The sequence below is a fragment of the Pipra filicauda genome, unplaced genomic scaffold (genome assembly GCF_003945595.2).
Source record: "Pipra filicauda isolate LSUMZ 115617 unplaced genomic scaffold, ASM394559v2 scaffold1411_size14400_pilon, whole genome shotgun sequence".
NCBI lineage: Eukaryota > Metazoa > Chordata > Aves > Passeriformes > Pipridae > Pipra > Pipra filicauda.
Genome location: NW_024103887.1, coordinates 852 through 14401, shown reverse-complemented (window position 1 = coordinate 14401; position 13550 = coordinate 852). Strand labels below are relative to the sequence as shown.

The 13550-nt window shown below is 63.8% G+C and overlaps 1 protein-coding gene across 1 annotated transcript; it reads right to left on the bottom strand.

Annotated features, from left to right (window-relative positions):
• Positions 1–51: 51 nt before the first annotated feature.
• Positions 52–7701, bottom strand: BOP1 (BOP1 ribosomal biogenesis factor; the record flags this gene model as incomplete). Its single annotated transcript, XM_039378586.1, has 4 exons — positions 7069–7701; positions 2089–2243; positions 258–375; positions 52–153 (listed from the first exon to the last, which is right to left on the bottom strand). Coding segments are annotated over exons 1-4 (1008 nt in total), but the record flags the coding sequence as incomplete, so codon positions are not given.
• Between the last annotated feature and the right edge of the window lie 5849 nt (positions 7702–13550).

The following is a 13550-nucleotide window of genomic DNA, read 5'->3' as shown; positions in this document are numbered from 1 at the left end:
TGGAAATGGTGCTGCTGGGCACAGGACTGGGGGAGCAGGACCCTCCCTGACCTTCTCCTTCTCGATGAGGGAGGGGATGAAGCTCCTCTTGTCGGCGGGGCGGTTGGTCACCGGGTGGATCATGACCTCGTGGGTGAAGAAGTCCACGGCCGGCTGGGGGGACACACGGAGCGGTGAGGGAGGGAGGGAGGGAGGGAGGGGGCAGCCGGGACCCCCCCTGCCCCACCCCCGGGGAGGGGGAGCAGCCACGGCCTCACCTCGTAGGGGTCGAAGTTGACGTCCCCAAACTGCCCCTTCTGCAGGCGCTGCACCAGCTCCACCTGCTCGTCCGTCAGCTTCACGTCCGCCCCCGTCAGCCTGTCCTGCACCGTCCTCCTGCGGGAACGGGAAAGGGAATGGGAATGGAAACGGGAACGGGAATGGGAACGGGGAGGGTGAGGAGGGTGAGGCAGGGACTGTCCTGCACCAGGAACTGTCCTGCACCAGGGACTGTCCTGCACCGTCCTCCTGTGGGAACGGGAATGGGGAGGGTGAGGAGGGTGAGGCAGGGACTGTCCTGCACCAGGGACTGTCTGTCCTGCACCGTCCTCCTGCGGGAACGGGAGTGGGAATGGGAATGGAAACGGGAACGGGAATGGTGAGGAGGGTGAGGCAGGGGCTGTCCTGCACCAAAGACTGGCTGTCCTGCACCGTCCTCCTGTGGGAATGGGAATGGGAACGGGAATGGGGAGGGTGAGGAGGGTGAGGCAGGGGCTGTCCTGCACCAGGGACTGTCCTGCACCGTCCTCCTGGGGGAACAGGCACGGGAATGGGAACGGGGAGGGTGAGGAGGGTGAGGCAGGGACTGTCCTGCACCAGGGACTGTCTGTCCTGCACCGTCCTCCTGCGGGAACGGGAGCGGGAATGGGGAGGGTGAGGAGGGTGAGGCAGGGACTGTCTGTCCTGCACCAGGGACTGTCCTGCACCGTCCTCCTGTGGGAACGGGAGCGGGAACAGGGAGGGTGAGGAGGGTGAGGCAGGGACTGTCCTGCACCAGGGACTGTCCTGCACCAGGGACTGTCTGTCCTGCACCGTCCTCCTGCGGGAGCGGGAGCGGGAATGGGAATGGAAACGGGAACGGGAATGGGAACGGGGAGGGTGAGAAGGGTGAGGCAGGGACTGTCCTGCACCAGGGACTGTCTGTCCTGCACCGTCCTCCTGCGGGAACGGGAATGGGGAGGGTGAGGAGGGTGAGGCAGGGACTGTCCTGCACCAGGGACTGTCCTGCACCAGGGACTGTCTGTCCTGCACTGTCCTCCTGCGGGAATGGGAACGGGAATGGGGAGGGTGAGGCAGAGACTGTCCTGCACCAGGGACTGTCTGTCCTGCACCAGGGACTGTCTGTCCTGCACCAGGGACTGTCCTGCACCATCCTCCTGTGGGAACGGGAACGGGAGCAGGAATGGGAACGGCACGGGGAGGGTGAGGAGGGTGAGGTAGGGACTGTCCTGCACCAGGGACTGTCTGTCCTGCACCGTCCTCCTGCAGGAACGGGAACGGGAACGGGAATGGGAATGGCACAGGGAGGGTGAGAAGGGTGAGGCAGGGACTGTCCTGCACCAGGGACTGTCCTGCACCAGGGACTGCTCTGCTCCATCCTCCTGGCAGGAATGGGAATGGCACGGGGAGGGTGAGGCAGGGACTGTCCTGCACCAGGGACTGCCCTGCACCAGGGACTGTCCTGCTCCATCCTCCTGGCAGGAACAGCCCAGGGAAGCTGAGGCAGGGATGAGATGGAAAGGCTGTGCCGGGTGGGACCCCCCTCGCTCTCCCAAAGCCACACATCCGTGGAGTGACACCAGGAGAACCTCAGGGGTCCCCAGACGACACTCCAGGGAACCAGGGGAGGGTTTCAAGCCCTGGTGTGGACGCCCATCCCTCCTGGGAGAGGGGTGTCCAAACACGGCCTTCCTGGAACGGTTTGGGGTGGGAGGGACTTGGGGATCATCCATTCCCAACCCCCTGCCGTGGGCAGGGACAGCTCCCGCTGTCCCAGGGTGCTCCAAGCCCTGTCCAGCCTGGCCTTGGACACCTCCCCGAGGTTCTCACCAGTAGTCAGGGTTCTCCATCTTCTCCAGGAACATGTCCAGCTCGTCCTTGTTCCGGATGGGTTTGTAGATCTTCTTGCCATCCAGGTTGTAGCCGATGTGTGGGAAGTCCTGGTACCACTCCATGGGGATGTTTCCCACCGTGTTACGGATGTCCTGGAGGGGAGCAGAGGGGAGAGGTGTCAGGGAGACCTGAGAGCCCCTCCCAGGGCCTGAAGGGGCTCCAGGAGAGCTGGAGAGGGACTGCGGACAAGGGCTGGAAGGACAGGACACAGGGAATGGCTTCCCAGGGTTAGGTGGGATATTGGGAAGGGATTTTTCCCTTGGAGGGTGGTGAGATCCCGGCATGGGTTGCCCAGAGCAGCTGTGGCTGCCCCATCCCTGGAATTGCTCTGCCTGTGCCCTGTAGCTCCAAACCCCCCCGTGGGAGCAGAGCAAACAGCTGGATGAACGGGAATGGTTCGGGAGCAGGGGGGGACAGGGGCTGGGGGCAGGGGCTGCCCCTCGGGATGAGGAGAAAGGGACGTCTCTCCCCAGTAATGGGATCCATGTCCCACCTCAGCAGTTGGATCCATGTCCCCACAGCAGTGGGATCCACATCCTGCTCCATCAGTGGAGTAGATCCCCTCATCAGTGGGATCCACATCCCCTCAGCAGTGGGATCCACATCCCCTCAACAGTGGGATCCACATCCCCTCAACAGTGGGATCCACATCCCCTCAACAGTGGGATCCACATCCCCTCAGCAGTGGGATCTACATCCCCCATCAGCGGGATCCACATCCCCTCAACAGTGGGATCCACATCCCCTCAGCAGTGGGATCCACATCCTCACATCAGTGGGATCCACATCCCTTCAACAGTAGGATCCACATCCCCTCAGCAGTGGGATCCACATCCCCTCAGCAGTGGGATCCACATCCCCTCAGCAGTGGGATCCACATCCCCTCAGCAGTGGGATCCACATCCCCTCAACAGTGGGATCCACATCCCCTCAACAGTGGGATCCACATCCCCTCAGCAGTGGGATCTACATCCCCCATCAGCGGGATCCACATCCCCTCAGCAGTGGGATCCACATCCCCTCAACAGTGGGATCCACATCCCCTCAGCAGTGGGATCTACATCCCCCATCAGCGGGATCCACATCCCCTCAGCAGTGGGATCCACATCCCCTCAGCAGTGGGATCCACATCCCCTTTAACAGTGGGATCCACATCCCCTCATCAGTGGGATCCACATCCCCTCAGCAATGAGATCCACATCCCCCATCAGCGGGATCCACATCCCCAAAACAGCAGGATCCACATCCCCCCATCAGCGGGATCCACACCCCCAAAACAGCAGGATCCACATCCACCCATCAGCGGGATCCACATCCCCAAAACAGCAGGATCCACATCCACCCATCAGCGGGATCCCCCCCCCCCGCCGGCACAGAGCCGGGATCAATCCCTGCCGTGCCGGGATCCATCCCTGCCGTGCCGGGATCAATCCCTGCCGTGCCAGGATCAATCCCTGCCGTGCCGGGATCCATCCCTGCTGTGCCGGGATCCATCCCTGCCGTGCCGGGATCCATCCCTGCCGTGCCGGGATCGATCCCTGCCGTGCCGGCTCCATCCTGTCGGCCGGGATCCACCCTGCCGTGACGGGAATCCATCCTGCCGTGCCCAGATGCTCCCTGCGTTGCCGGAGCTCATCCATGCCGTGCCGGGATCAATCCTTGCCGCGTTCGCGCCGTGCCGGGATCAATCCCTGCCGTGCCAGGATCAATCCCTGCCGTGCCGGGATCCATCCCTGCTGTGCCGGGATCCATCCCTGCCGTGCCGGGATCCATCCCTGCCGTGCCGGGATCGATCCCTGCCGTGCCGGGATCGATCCCTGCCGTGCCGCGTTTCCCGGGCAGCTCCCCCGGGCGGGTCCCGCTCCAGCGGCTCCCGCTCCAGCAGATCCCGCTCCAGCGGCTCCCGCAGCCCCCTCCCCGCAGCCCCCTCGCCGCCCCCGCGGTCCCAGCTCGCCCGGCGCTGCCGTCACTCAGCCGCGCGTCTGGAAGTTGTTCTTGGATGGGCCCTGGGCATTCCTAGACGCACATTCCTGGCAGCCGGAGAGCCCCGTAGGAAAGATTCTTCCCTTGAAAATATCCGGTCCACGTGGAGGGGAAAAGGGGACGGGGCAAGCGCGGCTCTCCCGCCCCCAGCCCGGCGTTCCCGGGGCGCTGGGGATCCCTGGGATCCCGGCACGGGGACACCTCCGGAGCCCCCCCCGAGGTGACCAAGCAGCCCTGGGGGGGTCTCTGTGCCCCCGGCAGTGCTTCCCATAGGAGTGGGATCCCAGAGGGTCCGGCACAAACCCCGGGAACTCCGCGGAGTCGGGAATGTCATCCCAAGCACCCCCCGCTCTGCAGGGTTGTCAGCAGGGAGGGGGGATTTGAAGATGGGGAGAGGCAGGATCCAAAGGGATCAGGAGAGCCTTGGAGCAGGGAACGGGAGTGAGTCCTCCCCACTCCACAGGCCAGGCCAGGTCCTAAAGCAGGGGACGGATCACAGCGAGGAATTCCAGGATTGGCCTCTCTGGGAGAAAGCTCCTACCCCAGGCTCTGCTGCCCTGCCAGGGCTGGGAAGTGATGCCCAAAGTGGGACATCCTGGAAGCTCTCTGGGAAGCAGGGGAAGCTGCAGAGTCAGGGGCTGGGAGGCTGCTCCAGCCCCAAATCCCTATTTCAGAATTCCCGAGCCAGCGCCGGGTCCGGAGCTCTGGCCCGACCCAGGGCTGAGGGTCACCGGCCCAGGGACCTGCTCCCCCATCCCGGTGTGAGGAGCTCCGGAGGATCCAGACGGATGTGCCTCTGCCCAAGAAGGACAGCAGGGAGAGCGCCCGGGAATGGCAGCGGGATGGAAGGTGCTGGAGAAAAGCGGGATCATTAGCGGAGCTAAACGAAAGCAGATGCTCCGGGAGCCGGGGCTTCCAAAGCACACACGGAGAGCGCCCGGCCCGGCAAGGGGATGACAGTGGGCTGGATTTCGGAAGCTGCTGAGACATGGATTAACTGTGGGAGCACACGGGGAAGGTGCGGAATTCCGGCTGGGAGCGACAACCCCCCGCACGGAGCTCCCGGGAGCAGAGACTTCCCAGCAAACGGCAATTCCCGTCTCCATCCAGGTTAAGGTGCTGCTCACCCACACCGGGCAAAGGCACGGAGAGGAGGGCACACATTCCCGCTGTGCCCAGGGTTGGGGTTGGGATAAGGAAGCCCCGAGCTGAGAGAACTCCCCAGAGCTCCAGAGTGGGGAGGGATCCACAGGTTTTCCCTGGAGCCGGAGTGGGTGTGGGATCTCGGCCCCACACCTTGGTGGCCTGGGATGCTGGGGGGATTCCAGGGCCCAGAGGAAGAGGAGGAGGCTGATGGTCATCACCGGGGCCAAATGAAGGGTGAGGAAGATGCTCCCAGGGCTGGAGCCCCTCTGCTCTGGAGCCAGGCTGGGAGAGCTGGGAATGTTCACCTGGAGAAGGGAAGGATCCAGGGAGACCTTGGAGCCCCTTCCAGGGCCTGAAGGGGCTCCAGGAGAGCTGGAGAGGGACTGGGGCCAAGGGCTGGAGGGACAGCACCCAGGGAATGGCTTCCCAGGGTTAGGTGGGATAGTGGGAAGGGATTCCTGTGTGAGAGGGTGGTGAGGGACGGGGATGGAATTCCCAGAGAAGCTGTGGCTGCTCCATCCCTGGAAATGTCCAAGGCCAGGTTGGATGGGGCTCGGAGCAACCTGGGCGAGTGGAAGGTGTCCATGGCAACCCTGGCATGGCCAGCAGGACACAGGGATGGGGGACAGGACACAGGGACAGGACTGGGCTCAGCACACAGGACCCAAATTCCATCCCTGATACCTGGGCAGGGAACTCAAGCAAATCCAGGCGAGCCCTGGAGCTCGGGCGGCCCCTCAAGGGTTAATTCCTCCCTCTCTGCCCCATTAGCAGCCGCAGGAGCAGCAGCAGGAGCAGCAGCAGGATGGATTCCGTCATGCTGGGAAGGGGAGGGGGCTCTGGGGGCTCCCTGGCTGGGATTCATCCTGAGCAGGAGCCCCTGGCCCGGGCACGAAGTGTCCAGGAATCCCATGGGAACGGGGTCAGGGGAGGGACCAGGAATCCCACGGGAACAGGGTCAGGGGAGGGACACGGCCACCAGTCCCACCCCAGCACGGAGGGTCCTCTGGGAGAGCCCAGGGACACCCAGGGATCCATCCCACTTGTCATTGCCCTGGGGCAACGTGCTGGTTTTGGGATGCAGGTACCGGCTCGGGGCCGGGAGCACCGTGGAAAAGGACACGGTGGGGACACCGGGAATGCTGGACCAACCTCCTCCCTCAGCTCCAGGGGCTCATCCTGCTCCTCGAGGGGCTGCAGGGACCCCCAGGAGCCCCCCCGGCAGTGCTGTGCCCACCCGGGCCGTGCCGGGACGGTGCCAAGTGTGCCGGGCTGACCCGGGTGAGCCCCGGCCCCCCGTGCCGAGCGCGGTCCGGGATCGGGACACAGATTTAGGAGGAAAACAGCTCTTGGGGAGAGATGAGACAAACGGAAAAGCGGGAGGAGCGGAAAGCCCCGGCGCAGACGGCGAGTTGTTGGCAGGAGCTCGGCGGGACCCCCGCGGGCCCGGCCGAGCCCGGAAGAGTTAAATCCCCGCCGGAGGGTGAGCTCAGGTAGGCTGAGCCTGGGGCTCCCCTCGAGCCGGAGGAGGGGCCTGGCTGACCAGTGCCGCCTCACAAAACCCGGCTCCCCGCCGCTATAAAAGCCGGCTCTGCCAGGCTGGGCGCGCACCGTGCCCGTGCGCGCGGGGAGCGGGCGGGCCGGCCCCGAACCCCCCTCCCCGAGCCCGGCGGGGACCCCCCCCCGAGCAGCGCAGCGCCCAGGACACCCCCCAGAACGGCCGGAGGAGAGCCGAGGCTCGCCCCAACCATGTCCTTCGCCATGCTGCGCTCGGCGCCCAGCCGCTACCTGTACCCCGAGATCAGCATGCTGTCGGAGGACGAGGAGAACGGCAGCGAGAGCTCGGGCTCGGACGAGAAGCCCTTCCACCTGGACGCCGAGGGCTACGCGCTGAAGGCGGGCAAGCGGCGCGGGGCCAAGAAGGCGGCGGCGGCGGCGCGGCTGTCGCGGGAGCCGCGGCAGAGGCACACGGCGAACGCGCGGGAGCGCGACCGCACCAACAGCGTCAACACCGCCTTCACCGCGCTGCGCACCCTCATCCCCACCGAGCCGGCCGACAGGAAGCTCTCCAAGATCGAGACCCTGCGCCTGGCCTCCAGCTACATCTCCCACCTGGGCAACGTGCTGCTGGTGGGCGAGGCGTGCGGCGACGGGCAGCCGTGCCACACCACGCCCGCCTTCTTCCCGCACGCCGGGGGAGGTGGAGGAGGAGGTGGAGGAGGCGGCAGCCCCCCGGCGCGGGACCCCGACAGCTCCCAGCCCAAACAGATCTGCACTTTCTGCCTCAGCAACCAGAGGAAGCTGGTGAGTGGGGTGCTCGGGGGAAGGGGGGGATGCGGGGGAGGGTGCGGGATGCGTTGCCCAGGAATTGGGGGGTCCGGCAGTGCCGGAGCGCCGAGACGGGTCCGGTTTAAATGGCATCGCGCCGGGGTGAGCCGAGGGGGAGTGGGGTGACTGGGATAGAAAAGCAGCTCTGGTTGGAGCTGGAGAGACACCGGAGTCCAAAATCCTCCCAGGGGACCCCGCAGGCTTGGGGGTCTGGGAGTGCAAGAGGCACCGAGACAGCTCTGCTTTAAATGCACCACACCGGTGTGAGCCGAGGGGCAGTGGGGAGACTGGGATAGACGGGATGACTGGGACACAAAAGCAGCTCCGTCTGGAGCTGGAGAGACACCGGAGTCTGTCAGAGAGTGCAAAATCCACTCAGGGGACACCCGGGTGCCCCCAGACGTGGGAGCCCGGGAGTGCTGGGGCGCCCAGACAGCTCCAGTTCAAATGGCCCCAGGCTGGTGTGAGCCGAGGGGGAGCTGGGATGACTGGGATAGAAAAGCAGCTCCGGTTGGAGCTGGAGAGACACCGGAGTCTGTCAGCGAGTCCAAAATCCTCCCAGGCACGGGGGTCTGGCAGTGCCGGGGTGCCAAGACAGCTCTGCTTTAAATACCATCACAGTGGTGTGAGCGAGGGGGGGAGTGGGATGGCTGGGAGAGACGGGATGGCTGGGATAGAAAAGCAGCTCCAGTGGGAGCTGGAGAGAAACCAGAACCTGTTGGCGAGTCCAAAATCCTCTCGGGGGATCCCCGGGTGTCCCCAGGAACGGGGTGGGGGGGGGGTCTGGGAGTGCCGGGGCATGGAGACGGTTCCACTTTAAACAGCACCAGTGGTGTGAGCGAGGGGGAGACGGGATGGCTGGGACAGACGGGATGGCTGGGACAGACAGACGGGATGGCTGGGACAGACAGACGGGATGGCTGGGACAGACGGGATGACTGGGATAGAAAAGCAGCTCCGGCTGGAGCTGGAGAGACACCAGAGCCCGTCGGCGAGTCCAAAACCCGCTGTGGAAAATACGGTGCCTCCCCTGAGCACGTCCAGAGCTGCCGCCCGAAGCTGCTTCCAAATCCCCAAAAAAAAAGAGGCAAAGGGACGGCAGGAGGGAAGCCCCGCGAGGGGGAGAAACGGGACTGATTGAGGAGCTGGAAACCAGAGGCACAGGGAAAGTGAGAGTGTGGGAAGAGCCCGTGGCTCCCCTCCGGCAGGACCGGGCAGCAGACGGAGATGGGAGAGGGATCTGGGAGCTGGGCTGGTCGCAGCCGGGGCTCCCAGTATCCCAGTGCTGGGGCTGCCAGTATCCCAGTGCTGGGGCTCCCAGTATCCCAGTGCTGGGCTCCCAGTATCCCAGTGCTGGGGCTCCCAGTATCCCAGTGCTGGGGCTCCCAGTATCCTGATGCTGGGGCTCCCAGTATCCCAGTGCTGGGGTTCCCAGTATCCCGATGCTGGGACTCCCAGTCCCCCATGCTCCCAGTATCCCAGTGCTCCCAGGCTCCCAGTATCCCAGTGCTGGGGCTCCCAGTATCCCGCTGTGGGGCTCCCAGGATCCCCTGGTGCTCCAGTTCCAGTTGCTGGGCTCCCAGTATCCCAGTGCTGGGGCTCCCAGTATCCCAGTGCTGGGGCTCCCAGTATCCCAGTGCTGGGGCTCCCAGTATCCCGATGCTGGGGCTCCCAGTATCCCGATGCTGGGACTCCCAGTCCCCCATGCCAATGCTCCCAGTATCCCGATCCTGGGGCTCCCAGCCCCCTGATCCTGGTGCTCCCAGTTCCCCAGCGCCTGGCTCCCTGCTCCTGGCTCCGACCCCGTGTTTTTTAGGGAATACTCTCCTCCCAGCCTCTGGCTGAGGCTGCTTCTGTCCCCACTGGCACCATCCCTGTCCCAGTGGCTCTGCTGGGCAGGCAGAGCAGGACACACTGGGAAAATCCAGCGGGAATTTCCTCTTGGATCCAAACCCTGAAATCCAAAAGGCAGCGAGCAGGGACATCAGACCCCCTTGAGAGTCCCCTGGCAGGAGGGGGCTGCCCAGACCCACAGGTGAGAGCAGGAGAGCAGAGATGGGGGGGTCAGGGTGGCAGCTGGAGTGATCCCTGCCTGCTCCATCCCCGCGGGATCATCCCGGAGTGATCCCTGCCTGCTCCATCACCTCAGGATCACCCCAGAGTGATCCCTGCCTGCTCCATCCCCACAGGATCATCCTGGAGTGATCCCTGCCTGCCCCATCCCCCCAGGATCACCCCAGAGTGATCCCTGCCCGCTCCATCCCCCCAGGATCACCCCGGAGTGATCCCTGCCCGCTCCATCCCCACAGGATCACCCCGGAGTGATCCCTGCCTGCTCCATCCCCACAGGATCATCCCGGAGTGATCCCTGCCTGCTCCATCCCCACAGGATCATCCCAGAGTGATCCCTGCCTGCCCCATCCCCCCAGGATCATTCCAGAGTGATCCCTGCCTGCCCCATCCCCCCAGGATCATTCCAGAGTGATCCCTGCCCACTCCATCACCTCAGGATCACCCCAGAGTGATCCCTGCCTGCTCCATCCCCGCGGGATCATCCCGGAGTGATCCCTGCCTGCTCCATCCCCACAGGATCATCCCGGAGTGATCCCTGCCCGCTCCATCCCCGCGGGATCATCCCGGAGTGATCCCTGCCCGCTCCATCCCCGCGGGATCATCCCGGAGTGATCCCTGCCCGCTCCATCCCCACAGGATCATCCCAGAGTGATCCCTGCCTGCTCCATCCCCACAGGATCATCCCAGAGTGATCCCTGCCTGCTCCATCCCCACAGGATCATCCCAGAGTGATCCCTGCCCGCTCCATCCCCGCGGGATCATCCCGGAGTGATCCCTGCCCGCTCCATCGCCCCAGGATCAGGATCATCCCGGAGTGATCCCTGCCTGCTCCATCCCCCCAGGATCATCCCGGAGTGATCCCTGCCTGCTCGCTCCCCTCCCCCCAGGGATAAATCGAGATGATCCCTGCCCGCCCCAATACCCCCAGGATCATCCCGGAGTGATCCCTGCCCGCTCCATCGCCCCAGGATCATCCCGGAGTGATCCCTGCCTGCTCCATCCCCCCAGGATCATCCCGGAGTGATCCCTGCCTGCTCCATCCCCCCAGGATCATCCCGGAGTGATCCCTGCCCGCCCCATCCCCCCAGGATCATCCCGGAGTGATCCCTGCCCGCCCCATCCCCCCAGGATCATCCCGGAGTGATCCCTGCCCGCTCCATCGCCTCAGGCTCCGGCTGATCCCGGTTAACCCCGGCGAGGAGGGAAAGTCGTTGGGAAGGATTTGAGGCTCGTTAGGCAGAAGTGGTGAGGGTAAAACCGGTCCCAGCAAAGTCTGACGGCGCCGGGACCTCGGGGCAGGAAAAGCCGAGCCTTGTTAATCCCCCTGCACGTCCTTTCCAGGGCACAGAGCCCGGGGCGGGAGGGAATGGACTTGGGAGGGTTTTGTGCCTGGCAAAAAGGGGGATACAGGGGCTCGTTCCACCCGGGAAGCGGGGACCGAGCACCTGCCCTGCACCAAACTCTTCCAGGGGGTGAGGGATCGTGGAATGGTTTGGGCTGGAAGGGAGTTTAAGGATCATCCTGTTCCGCACCTCCCGCTATCCCAGGTGGCTCCAAGCCCCGTCCAGCCTGGCCTTGGACCCTTCCAGGAATGGGGCGACCCCTGGGAAATCCATTCCAGGGCCTCCCCGCCCTCATAGGGAAGGATTTCTTCCCAATATCCCATCCAACCCTGCCCTCTGGCAGTGGGAAGCCATTCCTGAAAGCGGGAGATGCAGGAAAAGAGGGGGAACGTAGGAAAAGAGGTGGGAGAAGTGCCCTCGTGCCTCAGCAAACCGCTCCGACCAGTATATCCCAGTTCAAAACCAGAAGCCACAGGTGGGGCTGGACTGGAAAACTTCTCCACCTTCCAGTTACCAGTTTCCACGCCCCAAAGGCCGAGCATTCCCTTCCACTTTTGCCCCAATTCCCGTGAATTCCCACTGCCGCTTTTACGTCGAATCCGATAAATTCCCTCCGGCGCCTTTGCACCAATTCCAATAAATCTCCGTCACCGCTTTTCTATCAGTTCCTGTAAACCCCCATCAATGATTTTCCATCAATTCCAATAACTTCCCATCACCTTTTGTGCCTCATTCCCAGCACAGGCTCCCGTGCAGGAGCAAATCCCGGGACGGGCACGGCCGTGCCGAGGAGGGCGGGAGGGATGATCCCTGCAGAACTCCCAGGCCAAGAGGGGCCACGTCCCTTCCTGCAGGACTAAACCTCCCTGGGATCAGATCCACGGGGACAGGACACTCTGGTCTGGCTGAGGAAAAAGCTGTGGGAACAGCACTGGGAATTAGGGATGGGACAGACGGTCCCGTGCCGGAGGTTTTCCAGCCGGATCCGCACTCGTTGGGGTTTATTGCGTGTTAAAGGAACAAAATCCCTTTGATCAGGAGGGAGAGGGAGAGGCAGAGGTGGAAGGAGAGGGAGAAGGAAAGGGAGAGGAGGAAGGAGCTTGGCCGTGCCGGAACATGAACGGTCGGGAAGAGCGGCGGGTTCCAGCCCATCCATCCCCATCCCACAGCTCCGCTTCTCCCCCACGAGCAGGGATGTGACCCCCGCCCTGCTGGGAGGGGTCCCTGCCCACGGCAAGGAATGGAACCGGAGGGGCTCCGAGGTCCCTCCCAACCCAAACCACCCCACGATTCCACGGCGGTTCCACCGCTGGTCGTGCCGGATGTGCCGGGAGGCTCCTCCCGGGAGCAGGAGACACCCCAGGCTGGGGGTGACAGCTCCCTAAAAACCTCAAACTGCCCCAGAAACCCCCTCCTGCCCCAAAAACATGCTGTGGCTGCTGCTGGGACTGCCCAGCTCTGTCCATGCCGGACACACCATGTCCATCCCAAGCCCTGTCTGTCCATCCCAAACCCTTTCTGTCCATTCCAAACTCTGTCTGTCCATCCCAAGCCCTGTCTGTCCATGCTGGACACACCATGTCCATCCCAAACCCTGTCTGTCCATCCCAAACCCTTTCTGTCCATCCCAAACTCTGTCTGTCCATCCCAAGCCCTGTCTGTCCATCCCAAACCCTTTCTGTCCATCCCAAGCCCTGTCTGTCCATCCCAAACCCTTTCTGTCCATTCCAAACTCTGTCTGTCCATCCCAAGCCCTGTCTGTCCATCCCAAACCCTTTCTGTCCATTCCAAACTCTGTCTGTCCATCCCAAGCCCTGTCTGTCCATGCTGGACACACCATGTCCATCCCAAACCCTGTCTGTCCATCCCAAACCCTGTCTGTCCATGCTGGACACATCATGTCCATCCCAAACCCTGTCTGTCCATCCCAAACCCTTTCTGTCCATCCCAAGCCCTGTCTGTCCATGCTGGACACACCATGTCCATCCCAACCCCTGCCTGTCCATCCCAACCCCTGCCTGTCCATCCCAACCCCTGCCTGTCCATCCCAACCCCTGCCGTTCCCTCCCAACCCCGGCCTGTCCCATCCCAAACCCTGCCTGTCCATCCCAACCCGTCTGTCCATCCCAAACCCTGCCTGTCCATCCCAAACCCTGTCTGTCCATCCCAACCCCTGTCTGTCCATCCCAAACCCTGTCTGTCCATCCCAACCCGTCTGTCCATCCCAAACCCTGTCTGTCCATCCCAACCCCTGTCTGTCCATCCCAACCCCTGTCTGTCCATCCCAACCCCTGCCTGTCCATCCCAACCCCTGTCTGTCCATCCCAAACCCTGCCTGTCCATGCTGGACACACCATGTCCATCCCAACCCCTGTCTGTCCATCCCAACCCCTGCCTGTCCATCCCAAACCCTGCCTGTCCATCCCAATCCCTGCCTGCTCGTGTCAGACACCCCGTGTCCATCCCAACCTCGACTCCCAGGGGGATCCCATGCCGTGGTTCCCCTCCACAGCCCCACAGGCAGCA